The sequence below is a fragment of the Bactrocera oleae genome, chromosome 5, assembly GCF_042242935.1.
Source record: "Bactrocera oleae isolate idBacOlea1 chromosome 5, idBacOlea1, whole genome shotgun sequence".
NCBI classification, from domain to species: Eukaryota; Metazoa; Arthropoda; class Insecta; order Diptera; family Tephritidae; genus Bactrocera; species Bactrocera oleae.
In genome coordinates, this window is record NC_091539.1 from 67,019,104 (window position 1) to 67,043,877 (window position 24,774).

At 34.2% G+C, this 24,774-nt stretch overlaps 3 protein-coding genes across 4 annotated transcripts; 1 reads left to right on the forward strand and 2 right to left on the reverse strand.

The window, feature by feature from the left end:
- Positions 1-5,559: 5,559 nt before the first annotated feature.
- On the reverse strand, positions 5,560-6,865 carry Dysb (dystrobrevin binding protein dysbindin). The gene is made up of 3 exons (XM_036368607.2): positions 6,175-6,865; positions 5,949-6,110; positions 5,560-5,885 (listed from the first exon to the last, which is right to left on the reverse strand). The coding sequence occupies exons 1-3, from the start codon at positions 6,749-6,751 to the stop codon at positions 5,785-5,787; spliced, it is 840 nt and encodes a 279-aa protein (XP_036224500.2). The 5' UTR covers positions 6,752-6,865; the 3' UTR covers positions 5,560-5,784.
- A 228-nt stretch (positions 6,866-7,093) lies between these two features.
- Positions 7,094-9,711, reverse strand: LOC138855605 (uncharacterized). Its single transcript, XM_070109638.1, has 2 exons — positions 9,565-9,711; positions 7,094-9,507 (listed from the first exon to the last, which is right to left on the reverse strand). Exons 1-2 carry the CDS (start codon positions 9,585-9,587, stop codon positions 7,398-7,400), a joined length of 2,133 nt encoding a protein of 710 aa, XP_069965739.1. The 5' UTR covers positions 9,588-9,711; the 3' UTR covers positions 7,094-7,397.
- A 1,455-nt stretch (positions 9,712-11,166) lies between these two features.
- Trf4-1 (Topoisomerase related function 4-1) lies at positions 11,167-19,527 on the forward strand. 2 transcript variants are annotated; one of them, XM_036368608.2, is made up of 6 exons: positions 11,167-11,815; positions 13,241-14,267; positions 14,429-15,109; positions 15,190-15,497; positions 16,008-16,887; positions 17,620-19,527. In XM_036368608.2, the coding sequence occupies exons 2-6, from the start codon at positions 13,508-13,510 to the stop codon at positions 17,700-17,702; spliced, it is 2,712 nt and encodes a 903-aa protein (XP_036224501.2). In that variant the 5' UTR covers positions 11,167-11,815; positions 13,241-13,507; the 3' UTR covers positions 17,703-19,527. The 2 variants fall into 2 exon arrangements, with proteins under 2 accessions (XP_036224501.2, XP_036224503.2); XM_036368610.2 differs by having other exon boundaries at positions 11,167-11,612.
- The last annotated feature ends 5,247 nt before the right edge of the window (positions 19,528-24,774 follow it).

Sequence of the window (24,774 nt, forward strand, 5' to 3'; positions counted from 1 at the left end):
TTAAGCGATTACTTTGAAAGCCGCACAATTATTTTGCATTCACTAATTTCATTTTAATTGTTCGAAGTGCAAATGTTCTTGCCGCTTTTGTATATAAATATATATATACCTTCGTGAATGGCGAGTAAATGAAAGCAAAACTGCAAATGCCAAATATTACTCATACGCAACGTCGCACATTTCATTAAATGCCTAAAAACTGCATTTGCTTTCATGGCAAAGCAGAGAATAAACGGTAAAACGCACAAATACTCAGACGTATGCACACACACTCACACATACACGCACACACATACGCACACATACATGCATACACATATAATATACCACATGAGCATGAGTTTGGCATAACCAAAAATCGCAACGCTCCGCAACGGCCGGAAACGATGTCTAAAAACGCCTGACGGAAGAACAGAGAGGGAAGAGCGGGGCAAAGTATGTGGTCACGTCGGTAGCCGCCCTCAACACAGAGCAAACTTGGCGTGCGATAGCATTGGTGTTTGCCGACACGCGTTGATATCATCTAAACCCACACACAGACCGGAAACCAACTGGCAACTTAATGTTCTGATTGTGGTGTAATTGTAGCTGAAGTGATGTTGTTGTTGATGGTGGTGATGCAGTAATTGGGCGCATTGTTGTTGTAGTCGTTCGGACACGTAATTCACATGGCGCTGAATGCAGTCATAATTGCATTAAAACACTTCATAAAATAAGCAAAGGAGCGGAAGGGAAGAGGCGATTGCGCAAACTGAGATAAACAAGGCGCTGTGGGGGGAGGGGGAGCAACCGCAGCGCAGTAATTGCAAGCTTAAACTAACTCTTTAATGGCACACGGACACACACATTGTTAGCGGTTGGATTGTTTTAGTTGCGGTTTCTACGGTGTTTGTGGTAGATGTGGTGAGGTGATTTAAGAGTTAACGGTAGGACTTGCAAATTTCTCCTCAAGTGTGCGGCACTCACTGAAGAGTGACAAAAATATTGTTTTTTACTTTTATTTCATTGCTCTTCAAGAACTGTGCATTATTTCCGCACAACGCCTAAATGTATGCAACGTTTAAAAATAGTTGTATTTTTGCAGTTACCACTAGTTAACAGCGCTCGAACGCGAGGTAGTTAAGTTATGAGTTATGTAATGCAGTATAATGAAAAACTTTTGCTGCAAAGAACAATAAAAAGTAGAAAGGATAAGGAGAGCAGGCTGTTATAGAAAGCAAAGGGTTATGAAAAGTATGTGGGGCGGTCAAATAATAAAAGTGCGGGAAAAAAAATCGTTAGAAGTACATAGTAAGCGTTGAAATAACTTTTTCGAACTTTTGCACCAACTTATTTCATTTTTATTAATTTTTAAAACTTTTTTTTTATTTTTTAACATGTGTCAACTAGGAATTTGGAACTTGTAAGTGATAATAAGAAAGAAAATATGCTCAAATGCACTTACAACAATTGTTATACATGGATAAATGCATATGTAGGATATAAAAAGAATACAAATATTCTTCTTTGTTATATAAACGCAGACGTTGTTGGAAATGGGTAGAATTACATAGAATATATATTTTTGAACGTGGCGAGAAGGCAATGAGCGGATTGAAACTTCAAGTATGTCAATTTTTTTGTCTGTATACTTTAGGGAGGGGCGAAAAAAAAAATATTTTCTTGCTTAGCCTGAGGGTAAAATCTGTAGGTTATAAAAAAAGAAAATTTTTGCACAAAAAAAAAAATTTTTTAACATCTAGAGGCGGCGCACTCACTTGTCAAGAAAATTTCAAGTTAAAATTTGTATTTCGTAAAAAATTTAACAAGTCTTCTAGAAGCTGTGGAGAGTCCTCTTTCTAGCCAATTAAAAGTTATCAAATTAAAAAAAAATTTTGTGGTCATTATTGGAGTTTAAAAAAAAAATCTCAAACGACATTATGCTTTCCTTAAGCGTTAAAATAAATTTTGAGTCAAATGTAAAGAGTTTAAACAAAAAATTATTTTATCTCGCTTTTGGCTCTCCTTTATGGCTATCCTTCTACAATCTATTTGTGTTTCTAGTTTTTTGGATAGTCTACTGATTACATCACAAAAGCTTTCTGAAGATAATAAGATTTTATTTTACGAAGTACAGACCTCGAAAACATTTAACCAGAAACACATCCTTAAACAACAAAAGCACTAATATATAGACGTTGAACGTTGGTTCGGCGAGAAGTTCTAGAAAATATGGTAGAATTGCCGTGCAATCTATAGAATACGAACGCGAATAATTTCGCTGATAATATATTCATCAATTCTCTAGCATTTTATGAAAAGGTCTTCTAGACCTATATTGTCTTTATATTTCAAGCTTCGTGTGCTGAAAAATTTATAGCAAACCGTCCAAGTGCGTATATTTTGAAAAGGTCTGGGAGTGAAATAAGATAATTAATTGTAGTAAAAGAACCTAAAAAAATTAGTTCAAAAATTTACTTTAGTTTTCAGATCACTGCAGTGCAGAAGGAAGAGTAAAAATAGCTCAATTTTTTTTTGGGGGTTGTCAGGCTTTTGCTAGATATAAGGATTTCATACATTCAGTAATCGAAGCGAATGCTCTGTAATTTAACAGATTTGCTCAGCCAAAGATAAAGTTATCTTGTTCAATAGCTAATTGTTTTTTTGGCATCACAAAGAGCCGAAGGTCTCTCTTTCATATGGATAACTCCAAAACCTAATTTAAACTATTATTCAAATCGCTTCTCATGCAAGTTTCATTTTCGAAAGAAGAACCTCCTTTATATACAAAATACATAAAAATTAATGCCTCAAACTTTTGTGATTTTTATTATCTAATAAATCAGTAATTTGTGGTTGTAGGCTTGAATTTTTCAAAATATGACACTTTATATCATGAAAGCCATAAATTTTGAACAGCGAATTTCATAGCTATACGTCTAATGGCAATTATCTATGCCAGCCAAATAATGGCTTCCGGCTAATTACCACAATCAAAACAAACTTTGACACTAAACAGAGGCAGAAATTAGAACGACAAAGTTTTGACTGAAATACAAATTGTAAATTAATACAAATTATATAATAATGTGTTTGGTATTGTTGTTAGTAAGCGTGCATAAGATATGCACGCGGTAGAGAGAGGTAATTGTAAAGGTTAGGCTTCATGACTACAATTATTGAAGTTTAGTTAGTATGTAGATACAAAACCAGTACACATGAGGGCTAGCATAATAATAGTACATATATATTAAATTTGAAACTTGAATAACTTGAATAATACCTCAAAGCACAAAAATGCGACCAAACGCGTTGCTTCAAACTCATTTTGACCGAGCATAGCTATACGTTAGTGTATAAATATTACTACTTGAGTGAAGAAATAGAGGAATATAATGCATTTGTTGATGAAAATATGCAATAAGTCAGTATTACTCACTATATTAGTCCATTTTGTTGTTTTTGTGCTATGAAATTTGCGCCTAAAGCTAACTTAAAATTCGCGACAAGCATACTTTAAGGCGCTGCTATTCATTGGCATAGCTGATTGTCACATTTATTTGCGATTTATTGGCATTTGTACACCTACCTACCAAATAGCTATGAAAACTATGAGAATTTGTGAGTGTGTGTGTGTGTGTGGGTGTGCGCTTGCCAAAGTCTGCAAGAATTTGAAATATAAATGCGTAACAGCTGTTACAGCATCTATACAAGTGCACATGTATATGTATGCTGTTATAATTTGATTCTTGCCAACTTCACACCTCTGTGTCAAGCCACTTGCTTCGTGTAACTGTTTTCTATTGCGTATTTTTGCCTTTCTAAGTAGATTTTGGGTTTTCAGACAGTCAATGCTGTCCATAAATCTTATACGAAAGCGGCATGTCTACTCAAGGACGCAAAGCTACACTGTTATACAAACATACTTATATACAAACACACATACAAACAAACAGTTTCGGTTGCACAAGTATTTCCGCTTCAACTTTTATTTACATTTTCTTTTACATAGTATAATAATGGTTGTGTGTTCAAAATGTAACTGTATTGTATATATGTATATATGTATGTGTGTATGCATGTATGTGTGTGTGTATGCGCGCATTTGAACACGAATACAATCGTAACACAAACAACAATATCGAAATTTTCCACTCGACAGCACCTTTGGCAAGTGACTTCCTTTTCCGCTACGAACACACGGCATAACTGTACTTATACAAGCACATATGTGAATAGCTGTTTGTATACATACTCGTACATATGTATGTATATGTTTACATTGATATGTTTAAGCTTTCACTATGCTAGTTAGATTCGAAGGCTGCTGCAGGAATTGATGCGATTATCATCGTGCAAACTGGTTAGAAACTGGAGAAAGTGTAGACTTTCAGCTCGGAACTGGTTTGTTTTGTGTTTTTTTAGTGCAAATAGTTGTTTTATTCAATTTCTCAATGCAATAGTGTGTAATGCATATTTTAGTAATACAATATTTATTTTGGTTTTGCACACATATTTGCCCAAAAGCTAACATAATTTGACCTTTGAAATGAATTTTGAAATTATTTTTATTTTTCGGTGTATTTGTAAGCGATTTATCACACATTAAATTTAATTTTTAATGTTTGCTCAGGAAAATGTTTTTCGAAAAATAATTTGTAAAGAGTCTCTCACTTTCGGTTCATATATAGCGTCCTTAGTATATTGAGCGAACATTTCTTTTATGTTTGCAACAAGTTGCAGCTAACGGTGATTTTCAACACAAATTGGCGTGACCCCTAACGAAATAGTTTTTATGCACATATCACAGATAAACACTTTGACTCAAGAGAGCGAGATTCGACAGTGAATTCTTCCGCTACAACAACAACAACAGTGGTGCGACTAAGAAAATATGCAGTTTTGTGATTTTTGTTGTTTTTCTTGGTTATTATTCGCTTTGCATTTCACCGCTAAGGTTTATGTAGTATTTTTAGTAATAACTTCTAAAATTGGTTTTCTCTTCTGTTTTGAAATATAGGTAGCACTAATTTTTTGCTTACCAATTCTATTGAGTTAAAATTTTAAAATATATCTCTTTTTGCTCTTCTAAAAAAATATTTTTAATTTTTTTTTCATTGAACTCAAGTAGGGTTGGTATCCTCGCTAAAGGTAAAAAATAGGCAGTGACCTCACCAAAGTTCGTTGACCTCAGGAAAGCTTGTTGAACTCGCTAAAGATCATTAAGGGTCAGCTAAACCAATATTTGTCAAATTTGTTGTGTTTTCAAATAATAAGCATATGGAACCATATACAATATATTTTAACGAAAAAGGCTCATACCGACATCGAAACCGATAACGCGAGTTTACCAGAAACCGTTGAGAGTAAAGTATGAAATTTGTAATTAAAGACCATGTTTCTTCGCACTCTTCTATTTAATCTAGCTATAAATAGTTGACACATATCTCACACAACAAAAATTATATCAAGCAAACTTGTTTCGAATATTGCATCAAAGTTTGCTGAAGTTATATATCTATTAAGTTGCATTTGTCCAAGAAGTTTTTTGTAACGGTATTAACGAAAAAAAACAGAAAATTCATTCAATACAATAATAATAAATAATTGTTGAGATTTTTATTTATCTTACATTAATTAGTATTTTGTAAATGTGAAATGCAAAACTGCATATAATAATATAAATAATACGCATTTATGAGCAAAATATTCAACTACGTAAAAGGCACTAATTTCAATGAAATTGTTCTATATATATATATGTATGTATATACACGATAACTATGTGCATAGCAATATAGTTCGTTATCCATTAAGAAAATCTTCGAGAGCATCTTTGGTGGTGTTGTCTTCCAAAACAACTTCCTCGAGTGCAATTGACACTGACGGCTCCTCCTTTTGGATTTCTTTCAAAAGAGTAGTTTATATTTTTACTGTCTGAGTTTGTAGGTGTCTACAAATATACTTACTGGTTAGCGCACCTTTTGACTTGAACTCAGCCAAATCGCCACGGAATGCATCATCAAATACTGCTTGCCTTTCGCGTTGTATGCGCCGTAAGCTTTGTTCATGTTGTCTTATCCTTTCTTGATGCTTTGCAGCAACACATTGTCGATAGGATTCTAATTCAACTGTAAGCAAATAAATAGTAGAAGGGTATAACAGCAGTAACCAAATTATATAAAATATGCGCACCCATTTTCATTTGTTTAAATTGTGATAATTCACATTGCTTATTTAGCATGAACTCTTGCAGGTCACACTCCTCACATAAGTCTTCCAAACGTTCCAATTCCGTTTCTACCGTTGCGCTTAATTTATTAACATTTTGCAATGTTTCTAAGCTTTCGTGTAATTTGGCGACCAACGCGGGTATACCTGCTAAGCAAGTTGCTAAATCAGTCATATCGGTATGTAGCACATTTGTACTTTGTCCAATTCGTTCGATTTGTTTGGCAACTTGTGCCGCTTTTGTCACATTATTCTCATTCGCTTCATGCATTAATTTCCACGCATCTTCGTATTTCGCAAGTAAATTGCAACCCGCCGCCATATTCACATCTCCGGGCAGTATCACATCACTTCCCGGCAGTTGCCCCCCAAAAGAGCTGGAACTGCGATTGCTGTGTATACTTTCATCTAAAGTGGGTGTCGTCGCACTACTGCTGGCGGAAGAAGTTCGGCTTTGCCGATACTGTTGCTGTAAGTTGTCTGTAATGATAAGTCCCTCCTGGATAACGCTATTTAGTTTCTTGCGTAGGCCTCCAAACATTATGCTGGCGATATTTTGGCACAATTCTTTCAAATACAAATTACTAAGGATAAAAATAAATGAAATTAATTGGTAAACAGAATCAGCTGACAGACCAACGTCAACAAGTCACGGTCGAGTTGCCAACCAGTACAATTTTGTATAAAGCATGTATAATCTAGATTTATATAATGAGCTTTGTACAATGGTATGAAGTTATTAATTCCAACGATAATTCGAAGTTTTAAATGAAATTAAAAAAAACTACATTACTAACATTAGCAATGCATAACCCCTTTGCTAAGTTTAATAATAATCAGATATGTTCAAGCTAACCAAATGAAAAAAAAAATAAAAAAAAAGAACTGTTTTCATAGAAATATATTCTTAAAATTCATATTTACATAATTTTACTATAATTATATTAATTTATGTAAATACATACATACATGAAACTTAATAATTACAATCTAGGAAGCAATTAACTACAATGACATTGTGTCGCTCGCACATTTCACTTAACTGTACACTCTCAGTAACTTGAACAACCGTTTTATTGTTGCAAAATTCACATCAAAAATTGTAAATGTTATTATTTGAGATACAAAAGTAAATTGAATATTTTCTGTTATATGTTGTTCAAATACTGGGGAGCCTACTAAAGGTATTAGGATGAAATATGCTCATCAACTGACTCGGACGCAATTATTGCTGATTGATTTTGTATTAAACCTAAATCCAATTCTGTATTATCTATGGTAGTTATAGGTGTTAGCGACGATAATGCAGGCGATGAACTTACTGAAGGATCAGTTGGTGATGAGGGTAATAAATTTGGTGGTACTTCGTCTACTGACTCCATTAACGGCACATTGCCTATCTTACTGCTAATTTCAGCTTCCGATATAATGTTTTTTTGCTCGTAAATCGTTTTCAATGTCGTTGCCTCAACTTCTGTACCAACAGTAGTCATGTCACTTGAATTTGATTTACACTGTACTTCAATAATTGGGTGTGCGGCCGCTACAAATGTGGTTGATGTACTCTCGTCGGCTTCCAGTGAATCAAAATTCAATTTCAATGCCGTTGTCTCAACATCTGTACCAGCAGTTGTCACGTCAGTTAAATTTGGTTCACACAGTGCTTCGATAATATGGTTGGTGGGTGCTACTAATGTGAGTGTTGTACTCTCGTTGGCTTCCAGTTTCTCAGTTTCCTGCATTAAAGCTAATGGTTGTTGCACTTCACATATTGGCATTTCACTTTCCGTTGCACCAATTTTTATTAGGAATGGTGAACACTCGGTAGTAGTTATTAATGAGTTTACGTCAACTGACAAGTTTGAAGTCTTATAAGTCGCTGTAACAACCGAATCATCTATAACTGTCGATAGACTTTCCTTTGGTATGGAAATTCCATTAGTCTCAGTTACACATAAAACTAAATGCGTTTGTTGCTCAGATGCGGGCGTTAAATCTGTAGACTGAGGTGTTATTGCTGCCATAAATGAGTCGTCTAATTTTTGCGCAGATTCATCAGCTCCATTTAGAGTTATAATTTCGACTTCACTATCAGACGAGCTGAGAAGTGTAACAGTTTCCGCTGCAGCGTGACAAACATTGTTATGTATAATATTTGCACTTGCGATATCATTTTCGTTAGTTGAACTTTCCGCCTCACTGTCACCATCCGTAGTTGTTTCAGATTCGGATGTTATACAAATACAATCGTCATTTTCAGTTTGATTTTCTGAACCACCTTTTGTTTCTAAATCACCTTTTATTTCTGATATTTTATCACCGTTTGAACTATCCGAGTCTAATTCCCATATAACTGCATCCGAACTATCACTAGATAATCGCTCCTCCGTATATTTTCTTTTCACTTTCATGTTTTTTATACTTGTGTTACCTTTATTTTCACTATTACTCGATGTGGCAGATGATAGACTTATCTGCAGCATTTCACTGCCATCGGAATCACTTTCATTTAAGTTCAATGACGATACAGCACTACAAATAGATACATTCTCTTTTCGGGTTTCACTTACTTCGGCGTCACTAATACGCAATTCCTCTTTTAAGGCGTCAATTTCGGTGGTTTCGTGACCTGCCATTAAAGCGTTATAATATAACAGTTGCTGTATTTGATGTTGCCGATAATTATTGGCCATTAGGGCAGCATCAAATTCTATTGCAGCATTTATATCTGGTTCATAGTAGGTTTCCTCTGTAGCATATTCATTTGTGTTCATTTCAGATTGCAGAATCTTACGCTTTTTGGATTTAGATTTCTTCCGTAATTTACTTTTCTTAGTTCGGCCGCTGCTGCGGCTTGTAGTAGAGCTACTTTCGCTACTACTCTCACTGCTGCTACTACTGCTACTACTTACACGTCTGTTTTTCTTAGTTTTATGTTTCCTCTTTTTAAGCTTTTTGTGCTTCTTATTTCTAATTTTTCTTTCATGTTGTTTTCGTTTCCTCACAACCTTGGAATTACCTTCATCTGAGGAGCTACTCAATACAAGTTCCCAACTGCCAGATCGACTTCTAGATTTCATTCTATTAATTATTTCACGCCTCTCATCGAGTTCTTTCAGCTTTCTTCTGCAATTCTCCTGAGTTCGGTCATTTTTACGTTTGTTATGTGACAACACTGAATTCAGCGTACGTCCAAGGAATCGCTTGTTTGCCTTTGCTATCGGATTTATCTTGCGCTCCTGCACAGCGGGCTCTTTAACCTCACCCATTTCGCGCACTATTTCAGCTATTGCTAACCTGTATATATCGAAAATTTTACATGTATTTACTTGCAAATTATGTTCACGCTATTACCTTGTAAGTTCCGTATCATCCATGACAAATTCTTTATTTCTAAACCTGCTCTACTAAATAGTCCAAAAGTAAAAGTTTCTATAATTTTGTAAGTAGGAATAATAACAAAACCAGCTGGAACTCCATACGTAGCCAGACTTTACAAATAATCGAATTTGTAAATAAACACTTGTTGTCGAATTGAGTACTGCAATTGGGTAACTTCAACGTACACAAAATTCAACCTTTAATATATACCATATATACTAAATTTTTTATATATTCATTATATATAATTTTTAAATTTACGACTAAAATTGGGCATGGATTATTATATATATTAATATCTTATAAAGTATAAATAAAATATTTGCTTTATAAACTTTTAATTATGATTTGTTTTAATTTAGTAATAAAGCAACCAATTTAGATTATTTTTGGATATATGAATGATTGTTGTTATTAAACATAAGGCTGCAGTCACACGATCAAGAACTTGCTTTCAAGGTGTTCACATTGATTTAAATTTACACATACGACTACGCTGCAAGCGACTTGACAATCAATAATAGTTTAAAGATGCCGTTGTCATGGAAACCAATTTTTTGAAATTTTTGCACAAAATTAGTAATATAATAGATTGATATACTCATATTTTGACATCAATTCATGGATATAACCAGAGAATGTTAATAAATAGAGAAGGCGTAAATTTTAAGAAGTACTAAATTGAGCTTTTTACAAGAGGGAACATCGAAAAATACAACTTCGACTCGTTTGAAATACACCACGCAATGATCGAAGCGGGGAAAAGGCTATAAATAGACACAACGAATGTTTTTAAATGAATTATGCTCATGCTGATTTACATTTGCATATTACCAAAAATCATAATTTTTGTAATATAAAATAATCCTTCAAATTATATAAGAGGATTATTGGTTAAAGCCGCAGAATTAACAACAAAATAAGTAATTAATAGATAAATTCTTCAACACATTTTTGTGTGTTGCATGAAAAATATGTAATAGGCAAAGGATAACAATAAAATAGTGGCTAAGCGGCCGCGATTCCACTTTTGCAGTGGCTCAAGTCGTAAGCGTGAAGGAGTTAAGCCATTCCGAATACAAACGCTTAAGTTCGAATCCTGTAAATCATAAATCTTTATTTTTGATTTTGATTTATTATTTGAGATTTTAGCTAATTTCAATTCAATTACTTTAATAGCATAATTTATTTGCGCATTTTCGATGTTCCCTTTTAATAGTTTACATTTTTGCACAACTAACATTTGCGCCTTCTCTATCCATTAACATTCTCTGGTGTCGACGTCGGATAGGAAAATTTTAAGAAGTGAAATTTAACTATTTAAGGCGACACCTGCTGCTGGACTATAATCCAATTAGGTTCCACTTTCACGCAATTTTATAAATTAAAAGAGCAAAAATACAAATTGAACGATTTTCGTGCGTGTCTTATAGGAAGTTCTACATGTTGGCTCCATTGTTGAGCGTTTGTAGCAAACTTTGCTGACTTAGTTCCAATTTTGAATTCAATTCTATCTAATTTTCGAATATGTTCGAGTTGGCATCTCTGGTACTTTTCAATCTACTTTGTGGACTGTAGAATACGGAAAAAATCATTCGAAGCGTGGTTGAAAATTTGTCGACTCGTACTCGTTCTTGCGGATTTTTTCACGGCGAATAATCTAATGCAATAGTGCTAAAAATTCGTTTTGTTCGTATTAAAAGTGAAGCGAAATAATGGCTATATATTGTTTTATAAAGAAAAAGTGTGTAAAATAAGTGCGAAGTGAGAAAGCCGAAAATTTCTCGAACACCTTCGAGATATCTGATTGTGAGTGGCAATCGCTATCGAGAAGAACGAGAAGAGGGAAAAAAGTTGGAAAAGGGCGCTCCGCTGGCAATTTACAGTAATAAAAAGCAACTTCACCTCGATTCAGATAAACTCAACACTCCCGCTCACTTCACGTTCCACTCGGCGTTCCAATAACTACGAACATATACACACACACAGACATTTTGCTAGCAATACGTTCATTATAGGCGGTGCGTATTTACGGGCGCGAATTCAGTGGCAACGAGTGAAATATTTTTTTTTTCCTAAATTATCGCTGTCAGCGCTGAATTAAGTAAAGTTAAGAAAAAACAATAAATAATTTGTATGCAATTAAAAAGACAAAGTTTCCGAGTAATATTAACTCTTCAATATTTATAATTGTATTGCGGATGAAAATCTACAAAAGAAAACTGTGAGTGTCGTATAAAACAACAAAATTGACTTCAATTAGTGCATAAAATCTAACCACATTTCAAATATGTACGAATATATATACATATATACGTTAGGAAAAGAGTGTAAATCACAAAACGATGCGGTTGTATGGGTGAATTAATAGACAAGTGAATTTGACTGCTTATTTGCCATATAAAGTCTTATTTCAAGTCCTCGATCTGACGACGCACGACATCGGTCGTTGCTGTCCGGTGCTGTGGATGCTAGGTGTCGCCATGTTGCGTTTAATTGTCATTACGTTTTATCAGTTCTCTTTCCTATGATATTCGCTGATTTTTTTCATATAATTTTCTACGTAAGAGAATGAAAAGAAAAAGTGCTAAAAGTGGGTGAGCAGATAATTTATTAAATCATAGGAGAAGTTTTCATACGTATTAATATTTTCAAAGTAATTGCTGTTTGCAATTGAAAATGCGTTAACTGTATTAGCCTTAGTAGGCAATTCTATAAAGCAGCTGATATATGGTGTCCAATTACAAGGACGTTATACGTTTATTATAAACGGCATGGAAATAGACAAGCAGAATTTCATCCCCTACAAATTATATGTGTATCAAAGTTGGTGGAGAAAAATATTAAAAATTTTGAAAAATATCTTTTACCAAAAGTATTCGTGTAATGTTATGGAAACTAGTGGACAGTTAGATATTTTGCATATCTGCGCTTATTTCCAAAGCAAAAAATCAACGCAGCCCGTTAAACCGCAACAAAAATGTTTGAGGTTATGGTCATTTTACGGCCACCACTTGTTTGCCATCACCTATTTGTCTTACGATTAGTATATGTCAGTTATAATAATCGCATACTGACAACTTTATCTTAGAAACATTGGTGCACAGTTCTTGTAATTTGTGTTACAATTTAATGAATTAAATTTTCGCAATTCCACGAAAAGATTTTGAAAGGTGTATAGTTTCTTATCTGCGATGCAATAGACATATTTCACAAAAAAATATAAATTTTTGGTTGTCTTATAGCTACATTCACCATACGATCGCATTTCCACCCACTATCATCAACCTTGTTATAGTTGTGAAGTCTCGTGAGTTGATTATGGTGTCTGCGTTTAAACACTCTTTATTACTTAGTACCGTCTATTCGTTCGTTATCTAGATGTGCTAATTGATTTACCCTTACACATTCTCTTACTTTTTAATTTCTTAGCAAACATGTAAAATTTCGTATGTTATTAGGTGTGGGACAATACCACAAATAGAAAATGAAAGTACTCAAGTATATTATATTTTGGTTCTCAATTTACAACTTACGAGCAAAAATTTATTTAAAATTGTTCGCATTTGGTTATGTGAATTATGTGAATTATGTTTATAATATTTTTTAACCGTTTCATATTTATTTATTAAATTATCGTATTTTGCAGCTAGCATCTTATAAAGCGGGCTAAGATCGTTGATTTCAACTCGCTGCCGGTACAAATGCTGGCATTTTCGGTGTAATTACCACACTGCCAAACGAGTTTGCAAGAAAACTTCTTATTCGTTTCGTTTATGGTCGTCAATGGTGCAATTTGATCTATATAGAAGACAATAGTTAATTATTTAGCGCGCAACGCTTCGTAACGGACGACGCGAAACTCCAAGAGGATTGCGCATACAATTCCCGTTCCGTGAGAAGAAGACTGCTTTGAATGGATCCTTTTGTCGGCTGGTTTCAAGAGGAACAGGAGGGTCCAGCATTACGCACATGGTGTAAAATTTGGGAGACCAATGCGCATGATATGAGCCAATTGTTGGAACAACAGAGCCAACAATTACAACAACTGCAAAGCGTTGGCAACGGCAAATTGAACGGAACGTTAAGTGCACGCGATCGTGATTCATTACAATTGCTACTACAGCAAGTTGGCAACGGCGGCTTGCGCAATTCCATATATAATAACAATAACAACAACGGTAGTAGCGGCACAAATAGTGGCAATACATCCAGCAACAATTCTATTGACTCGACGAGTAACAACGACTGTATCACACCGGCCACTACACCAGTCATAGGAGGCGGTGATAATAATAGCACGAAAATGCCGTCACACGATCGTCCAAGTTATTATAATCCATCGCGCAGGAAAATTGGGCGCATAGTAGACAATAAAGCGAGCACATTCAACGTCAACAAATATATGGGTAAATTGGTAATCAAGTACAAAGGCTGTCCTTGGCGTGTGCCGGGCTTCGAATATGGACGCGGAGTTATCGGTTTACATCAGGAAATTGAACAGTTTTACAATTACGTATTACCTACGCCCACCGAACATGCCATACGCAACGAAGTCGTACAGCGCATCGAGGCGGTGGTGCACTCAATATGGCCAAAAGCGATTGTAGAGATATTCGGTTCCTTTCGGACGGGTTTGTTTCTGCCCACATCGGATATTGATTTGGTTGTTTTAGGTGAGTGTAGCCTAACATTAAGAAAACTTTAATTTAGCTACAAAGAATATACGTTTATTTCGTTGTTTTTTTGTTAGAAAATTGTAAAAATATTTATACTATTAAAACAAATGTACCATAAATATCAGTAAGTACACATGTACATTTCTTCTCACAAACAGGGTTATGGGAAAAAGCGCCATTGCGCACGCTCGAAACAGAACTGATTGCCCGCGGCATTGCTGAGCCACATTCGGTGCGTGTACTCGACAAAGCCTCGGTACCCATCATCAAGCTCACAGACCGCGAAACACAAGTGAAAGTCGATATTTCATTTAATATGCAGTCCGGTGTGCAATCGGCCGAATTAATTAAGAAATACAAACAGGAATTTCCACTGTTAGCGAAACTGGTGCTTGTATTAAAACAATTTCTGCTTCAACGTGATCTCAATGAAGTTTTTACCGGTGGCATTTCCTCCTATTCGCTGATATTGATGTGTATTAGCTTCCTACAATTACACCCGCTACAAATCGATCATGACAAAGCTAACTTGGGTGTGCTGTTGCTGGAATTTTTCGAACTTTACGGACGTAAGTTCAATTACATGAAGATCGGTATATCGATCAAAAATGGCGGCCGCTATATACCTAAGGAGGATCTCCAACGCGAAATGATCGACGGTCATCGTCCATCGTTGTTGTGCATTGAGGACCCGCTTACGCCAGGCAATGATATTGGTCGCAGTTCTTATGGTGCATTGCAGGTGAAACAAGCCTTCGAATATGCGTACATGCTGTTGGCTAATGCTGTGAGTCCACTCAACGAATTCGGTAGTAATTGCGCCGAACGCACCATACTAGGTAACTTCCATTGTACTAACGGCAACTACGTGAAGTCGCTATTTACTTGTTTCAATAATTTTTTCAATTTTCTCATGCAGGGCGTATAATACGTGTTACCGATGATGTAATCGATTATCGTGAGTGGATACGTGAACATTTTGAGCATCTTGTGATCCCCCATACGCCCAATAGTGGCAGTGCCGTTAAGTTCATTCCGTCGATGCTACCACCTGGCGTTCTGACACCACCACTGCAGCATCAGCACATGCATCCACTGGCGCAGCAACAATTGTACCATCAACAACAGGCCGTGATGGCGCATCGGTTACGACGGAGTAGTGTCTCCTCGGGTGAGGACTCGGAGGATAGCAAAGAATGTGATGTAGACTCAACGTCATCTCCACCGGTAAGCAATCCACTTATTATAGCGCCGGCAACGTCTGCGGCGCCAACCGCCATGACCTCTTCCGCGAATATTCATACAATGTCTCGTATGGATACATGATGAATAGTTGCTGGTCTGGTGCAGCAGCAGCAGTTACAACAACAACAGCAGCAGCAAGAAATCCAAGAGCAACAGCAGCAGTATCAACAAGCGTCATTGGTTAGCAATCACACTGTCGCCAGTGTAACCACAAACATCGCTGTCAACTCTCTAATCAACACCAGTACCAACGTTCAAGACAGTGGCAGTGTTGGTGGTGCTGGTGGTGTAAATGTGAGCGGCCATATCGCTGCTGTTGCTAGTCCACATAGTATTGGTGGTAATGGTGGTGGCGCTAGTAGTCAAATAAGTGTTCGTCAAAAATTGTTAATTAAGCCACCGCCAACAACGCTGCTGCCACTGCCGCTGCACCAGATCAATCAGCAACAACTTAGTCCACAACAACATCATCAACAACCACAATATGCACAGATTACGCAGCAAATACAACATCAGCAGCAGCAGCAGCAGCAACATCAACAACAACAACAACTGCAAGCGAGTATACATATGCAGCAGCTGTCACAACAACAACAACAACAACAAGCGCCAGCCTCCTCCCAATTGCAAGCACAGCCGCAGCTAACGCAACTGCCGATCCAGCAACAGCAACAGTTTGTACTACAGCAGCAGCAGCAGCAACAGCAACAACAACAAATGCACACACAATGTCCGCCTCCGCAAAAGCAGCAATCGCCGCCGCGGCAACAAAAGCAACACTCACCGCCGCAGCAACAAAAGCAATTATCCCCGCCCCGACAACAAACACAGCAACAGCAACAACAGTTGCACGCACAGCAGCAGCAACAGCAAGCGCAGCAAAGATTTTCCGGCCCCACAAATCGCCGTCAATTCTATGTGCCACCGCCAATGCAGCAGCAATATCAACAGCAACAACAACAAATATCCAAATCGTCTTCTACCGAGTCGTATACGAATGCGACAAGTACGAGTGCTACTTCCAGCTATATTGGCAACAGCAATAACAATGGCAACAATAGCAACAACAATAATAATAATAATCGATCACGTTACACACAACGTCCGTCACAACAGCAACAACAACAACAGCAAGTGCGTCAACAACGTGTGCAACAGCCAGCGATGCGTCAACAACGTTACAACGCCAGAACTACATCACCCGCGTCAACAATATCATCCCGCCCATCAACAAATCCAATGCAACGTGCGACACTCACCTCTGCTTCGTCGACAATATCGATAATTTCCATATCGTCGGAGTCTTCAGTGGGTTCGACATCATCGACGAACAGTTCGGGGTCGGCGTCAGCGTCAACAAATACAAGAATAGGTGAGTCTCTAACGAGTTAAAAGTGTTCGTGTCGTGCTGGAGTCTAGTAGTTAATGCAGTTCGTTACACATTTTCCGTTATGTTATTTAAAGGTTAGGTAATTTTCGGTTTTTGTTTGCTGTGAAAATATTTTTCGACGCATTTGCGATATTTATTTAATGCTATTCATTGTCGTTGTTGTGACAAGAATTTGAACAAATTGAATACACTTTGCTTTTGTGTATGTATTTTCCGTTGTTGGAAAATCACCAAAGTTCTATTTCTTTTGCTAATCTAACTTGGTCTCACATAAATGACCTTGACTTGTCCTCTACCATATTACATCATATATTTTGGTTTTCGGGTTGGACTTTGTAGCTGATCTAAATATCTAAATATTGCCAACTAGTTTGGTTTTGTAATTGTTGTAGTATCACGTGCGTGTTAATCGTGAATAACGAAGCAAACGATTGCATTGTAAAATATTGTAATTATAGTTTTAAAAATTGCAATTTAATTTTTTCGCGGCAGTTTTATAAATTACAGTGCCATACAAACTGACCGATCAAAATCTAGTTCTTGTATGGAAAGTTTTGTATTTGTTAACGGTACAGCTTCGGTATAACCGAAGTTAAAGTTTTTTCTTGTTAATTGTTTGTTTTGTGTGCATTGACTTTCTGTCTACCAGCTAACCCATAAAATGAAATATTTTCTTCTATTTACTCTTTACTCATTTTGATCAAAACAAAAAAGGTCAACAACGCAACCGCGATGGTAACGACAGAAGGACGAAGAAGCACCAATCGGGTAGCAGTAGATCTAGTACCAGCAAATAGACGTATCAACAGCAAGCAGACTGTATCGGTTATGTGCACATTACCGTTGGAGTTGCCAAAGCCATTAAAAGCAGCATCCAAATCTCCCAAACGACTGCCTTGCGCTCAAGTGACATGGGAAGCATTTCGAAAGCACAACGAAGAGTTTGCGCGCGCGCTCAGTTTATAACACACACACACAGTCACACACTTATTAAAGCGCATACACCATATTCTCTAGCACACTATTAGGCAACTAGGAAAAAATTAGTATGTACGAGTTTAGGTATCTTCATGTAGACCTACAACTGGGCCATACATAAACGGCGGGAGATGTGGCCAATAGTATGTAGACATGCAATATAATATTACTGTAGCGGCGCTTTGTTGAAAGGTACAGTTGTGTAGGGGAGGGGGCATCAAGAAACGATTTGTGCTTGCATTATTCTATATCTATAATTACTGGGCTGATATTAGTAGAAATAGTTGATAACCTGTGCCTATTTTAACGTAATAATTTAACAACTAAGCAAAAAATGCTAAATCATTCAACCATAACCTTAAATAATGTTTGTTGTGCGACACAACACACATACACACACACACACACAGTTACGACCGTTGTTGGATGACGCCACTGATTGAATAATAATGTTATATAATATGTTTTGGGGTTGTAGTGCTGCCACACTATGCAAAGGGTATTAGAGTAGCGATAAATAAGATCGGACAGACGAACATGTTGGACGTTGCTTCGAAAATGTCGCAAAGTCCACAGCAGCTATGTAAAGAAAATATGTAGGAGACGCAGCGTGCTTAAGCAGAGCAGAAAAGTTGAAGTAGATTTTAAGAAAAGCTAAGCTATAAGGAAATATGTAAGCTACCAAGCAACAAACACACACATACACACAAATCGAGGGAAAAATAGTAGGAAATAGTGAGTGGGCGTTAGAGCGATGAAAATCATTAAAAGTCAAACTTTTACCACATAGAATGCGCGAGGCAAAAAAGCAAAAAAGAAACGGTTTGAAAGAAAGTTAAGTAGAAGTAGCAAGAATTGCAGAAGCAGCGTATGGAAATGGATACTATATGCTTGCTAGGAGAAAGTAATGCACACATGGATTATGAACAAAAATTAAAATGAGAAAGTAGACCCAAAAAAAAAAAAAAATTATAATATTAAATAATGCAAAGCCTATACCGTTATTTGTATTTAATTGCGTTGAATGAATGCCAACAGTTGCGATATAGTTAGAAAACGAATGCAGATTTAAATAATACATACATGTAACTGCAATCAAATGCTTTCAGAAATTAGTATGTAAGTTAAGTTTTTCCCCAAATTCTTTGCGTATGTGAATTGCAGTAGAATCAAAGCGTAGAATGGCAGTATAGATATAGCAGCAGCAAAAAAGTTTCATGTGATATTAAACGAACAAAAACTAATGATTACTATACACATACATACATACATACATACACACACACACACACACACACACACAAACAAACACGCAGTGAAGAAAAAAGAATTGTAAAGAAAATTAGTGTAAAGAATGCTCAAACTTCAACTTTTCTTCAGTATGCTAGATGAGCTTAGAAAGATAATGCGAATGATAGCAAAACAAGAAAATTATGTACATACATATGTACAAGTAGCTTGGTAGTATGTGTGGCAAGCTTTAAAAAGAATTTAAATTTTAAGCCGTAGACAATACAGTTGTAAAATCGGGTTGGAAGCGTTTTTCAAGTGAAATTATCATTTTTTAATGCGAAATAGCGGCGTTACTTGCAATAGCCATGAATTAAATACTTTGTCTCATGCACTAATACATTTTTTTTTATTTTTTTTTTTATTACAAATTATAATTGTTTTTGAAAACAGCTGAAAATTGGTTTTTGAAACCGCAAATGTAGTGCGAACGATAGCATAAAATTAGTGTGAAGTCTGATAATAACGGCGCGTAAGTAAGCTTGTAGAGCATGGTCAGTATTTGTAATTTTTTTTGAATTTTTCCTTAACATTTTTTTTCAAAAACCACTCGTAGTTTGAGTGTGGGTGCAATTTCCATTGAAAAAAAATATATTTGCTTGAAACTATAGCAATTTCAAATATGTAGAATTGGCGTATAATTTGTATAAATGCAGTATAATGCTTAAACTGAAACTCGCAACGAGTGTGTTAATTTGTGCGCAAAAATTATGCCGCTTCAAACATCATAAATAGAAAGGAATCTTAATTTTCAAATAGTTATCTACATATGTCACAAAAGTAAAATAAGAAACTAAAAATACAAATAAATGGATTCCATTTAATTTTTCATTTTTTTATAATCTAATTCTGCATTGTTATTTTTCAATATACATTTGTTATTCGTTAAAAGTCTTGAAACCAATTTAGATTTTCAAACATTTTAATTTACAAGCAATTTAATTTATTTTTTGATTTTAGATAGATTTGCAAATATTTAATTTTTTTTGTTTTAATTTTAAATAGATTTTCAAGTAATAAATTTATGTTTAATTTTAAATAGTTTTTCAAATATTTAATTCTTTTAACTAATTGTTTTTTTTTATTAATTTTTTTTATATTAATTTTTAATATTAATTATTAATTTATTTTTATTATTTTTTTTATATTTTTTGTTTAGTTTTGTTAAAATTTTTTTTTTAATTTTTTTTTAAATTTTTTTTTATAAAACTTTGTTAATATTTTTTTTATCTGTTATTATATTTTATTGTTTTTCTTCTTAAACTATTAGCACAAAAAAGTGGTTAATAAAAAAAATGTATTTAAATTTTAATTTTTTTTATCTGATATGAGATTGCGCGCCCCTTTCTATTTGTGATGTGTGAAGAATTTGCGTTTGCTTTAAAGCGTTCGGAAAATGTTGGCCATACCCACAAGCTTTCTACACGCAAAACAAAAAAAAAAATAATTTTTCAAAGCGTCAGTTTTCGCAAGCCAAGTGATGAGTTTTGAGTATTCCGTGTAATGTTTCGATATTTTCTTTTAGGGTTTACTTGCACTGTAGGTGCGCTCGTTATAGCTTTTGTTTTCGTAACATTGGTTTTCTCCTTCGTTGGGCGGCGTTGAGATTCAGGCATAGCAACAAATGATTTTTGCTTTTTTTTTTTTTTTTTACTTTTGGGCGATTAACAACACTCAAAAACAAACGTAATTAGAAACGACTATTAGAAAAAAACAACCACACCAATTACAACAAAAGCTCTACTTAGTTACTTACTTAGATACAGTCGTTAATTTTTACACATTTCGTTACTAGCTAAGTTTCACAATCAACAAATTAATTAAAGATTTTTACTTAACATAAGCAAGCCATTAGCTAATTAAGTGCAAGAATTGTTTGTAATATTATTACTATCATCACTATTATTATTATTATTACTATTATTATTATTATTATTATTATTATATAAATTTCCATTTTAAACCAAACTTAAAATTATGTTTAAACGTATGTTTATATATGTATAAATTAAATTCACCACTATACGCATGCAGTTACATACATGAAAATATGGAACGGTCATGCTGTCAATGTCCCTTCTTATCAGACGCCCCTGTCGCTGCCGGCAAAGCGCCGTCGCAGTTTTCGATTTTCGGACACCCTAATGCTGCCTGCGCAGCATTTTCGCTGCTGGCGCAATTTATACATATATATTCATATAAACAACAACAAAAAAAACTATATACATATATAAAATGCTGTTATAATTAATGATTACTATTACGTTATTACATAACTAATTACATTTTTAAATTATAAATGGAATTAATTTTTTAAGATGTCAGCTTAGCGAAAGTGTCACTTTGTGCTGCACGGTTCAAAGCAATAATAGCAAATAACAAACAAAAACGCAAAAAAAAAAATAATCAAGCAGAAAAAGAAATAATGTGTAAAAATTATTTAAAACGCATGCGCCGCCCTAATGTGTGCGTGTATTTGTTCGTGTCAAGCACTTTTTCAATAATTTTTTTTTTGCTGAAGACTTCAAAAGCAACAATAACAACAAATGTAGTTTTACGCAAATTCATAGACTTATTTGTTCTAATATCATAACCATTTAAGACTTTGTATGAGCTAAAGCGTTTACCAATACCAATATATACTTAGTATATATGTATGTAAGAGTATATACAACATAGTATTTAAAATGTAAGTCATAACAACCAGCAAGCGTAGATTGTCAAGCCGAACTAAATAGTGGTGCGAGTTTTTGAAATTGAAAATGCACTTGCTACCGAACGTGCGCAAACGATTTAAAAACGTACTAATTGTGCCGCAACGTAGTGCAAGTGTGTGTTGTGAGCGTTATTTTAAAATGAAATATTTTGCGGCCCTTGAAAACGATTTTCCGCTGTGCAATTTAATGAAAGCCAAGTAATTAACTACTTTGCTGATTATTCCTACAATTTGTATGTATAATGCTCCCACAAAATTGGACTGTGCATTTTGCACACACACACACTGTATATTTATTATTATATTACTACCTTATTTAATTAGTATTTAAGTTAAGCTGTGAAATTCCGTCTAATTTTATTTAAGCGTAAATTACATACACGAAGCGATGTCGCTAGTCAAAAGATCAGAAGATGAGGTAAAAGCTGAAAATATGTTGAATGCGAAAAATTGGAATTTTAATGGCGCAGAGTATGTGAAAATAAAAATAATTAATGCAACTTTGACCACTTGTATAAAGCACTAGCGCTGCCAATAGTTTTGGTTAAATTGTTATTAGAAGTAATTTTGAAGTCAACTTTATTTAGTATGCGTCCATACATCATGCGTTTTTTTTTTTTTTTAGTTTTAATTAGTTACTTTAATGCGTTTTTGTTTCCAAATAGACATTAGTTGTGTAAAATATTATATATTTTGGTTTCTCCATATCATATCTCGTTGGTCTATGCATGCGTGCGCGCTGTAGACGTTCTTTCTTACTTTTACTAAACTAACCTTAGGCGCATAAGAGTAGTGTGTATGTATTATATATATAGTATATATAAATTTCTCGACTTTTTGAACGCTCATTTGCAACTATCGCTTTGTGGCACATGCAGCTTTGCGCGCTTAACACTTAAATCTCGCTCGATTTTTGCCATTCTGCCGTTAAATGTTTGAATTTGCATACATTATATAATGACATAAGAGAATTATGCGCGTTTTGTCCATTGCATTGCTGTTTTTTTTTTTTTATTTTTTTTTTTTTTTTTTAGAAAATTTAAGTAATAAAACAAAAACTTTTTGTTGTATAAATATGAAATGTGCACATAAATAAAAACAATAAAGCAATTGCAGACATTATTTTCGATCATCAAAAATTAATAAATTAAGCATAGATTTTATCGCATCTTTAAACAAATTTTAACAATTTTTAATGATACATTTTTATTAAATTTTTATATGTTTTAAATAATTGCTGATATATTTTTAAAAATGCACTTTTTTTTCTATTAAATTAAAAACTGCAAACTTCAGTAGTTTTCAATCATTTCTCACGTGAAATACAAAATGTTAAAAGTATTTTTTGTTGAAAATTCTATTTTTGAAAATAGAAAAAAGTTTGAAAATAAAAAATATTTGGTTTTAAAACTAAAAAGATTATTGCTTTTCTCGTTTGAAATTAAAAAAAAAATAGTTTTTGTCTGAAAATTTAAAAAAAATGATTTTCGTTTGAAAATAAAAAAAAATTGATTTTCGTTTGAAAAAATATATACCTATACATTTCGTTTGAAAATTTAAAATTATGTAGAAATTAGAGGAAAGAAACAAATTTTTTTGCGGAATTATGAACAACAATTCTTATTTTTTCAGCATCTTTTCGTATTTTTTTTGAAATTTTATTTTCGTAATATTTTTGTTGGATATTTTTTTTTGGAAATTTTATTTTCGTAATATAATTTTTTTTTTTTTTGAAATCTTATTAACGTAACACTTTTTTTTGTAATTTCATTTTCGTAAAGTTTTTGTAAATTAAAAAAAACATGTATGCAATTTTTTTTCTGCCAAATCGTAACTTCAAGTGTTGTTTGTGCAAATACACCCGCCTAACACGCAAACAGGGTCACCTAATGTGTATACGCCGCATTATATAGCAATTTATTGTAAACACTAAAAACGAAAATTGTAGTTTTTGACAAAAAATCAATTTTTTTTTTACAAAAATTAAAAAATTTTATAATAAAAAATATAATTTTAGTGTGGTAAATTTTTAGAAATGAATTTTAAATAGTGTCCAAAAATATAAAGCAAAAATGATGAAATCCAAATAAATTAAAATCAAAGCAAAAATGTATATCGAAAGCATTTCCTATAAAATCATACAAAATACGGATTTAATACTGAATTAAGAAAAAAATATAATTTTTAATCCAAATACACAAGCGCGGCTTAGTAAATAGTAGTATGCACCGTTATCTCGTTGGACATGGCGTAATTCTCAAAAATCAAATAAAAATTAAGGGAAACGATTGAGTTGCGCACGCTGCAGTGACTGTAACTAGTTGTGTAGTTGCACCAAAAGCTACAACAACAACAACGCAAATTAACTGCATTATGTAATATCAAAGCAACTGTGCTGTCTTAGCTCGAACTTAACGTAACGTAACGTAATAACTAATTCGTCAAATGTGTGTGTACAGACAAAACATTGTGCATTCGAAAGCAAAAACAACAACAAACAAAGGTGAATTTAAATTCAATGAAAACCCCGAACGTTTAGGCCACCCACACACATACACTCACACACCTTTTGCATGCATGATGATAATTACCTATATTTAAGTAAATAATTAATTCGCAACTAATGTTACTTAGCAACTATGTACATACAAAGAAAACACACAAAAACAAAAGCAAACATGCTACAAAGTATACAAACATCAAATAGAAATTTTAGATGTAAAAGAGTAAATATTTTTTTCTCGCTCTCGATTAGCAATAATGATGTGTATGTATGTGTGATGAAATTAGAGAATAGCCAACATGTAAAACTAATTAATTATTAATAAATATATTTCCGCAAAGGGAAATAGTTTTCTTTTGAAATACAAATGTACGCCAAATCC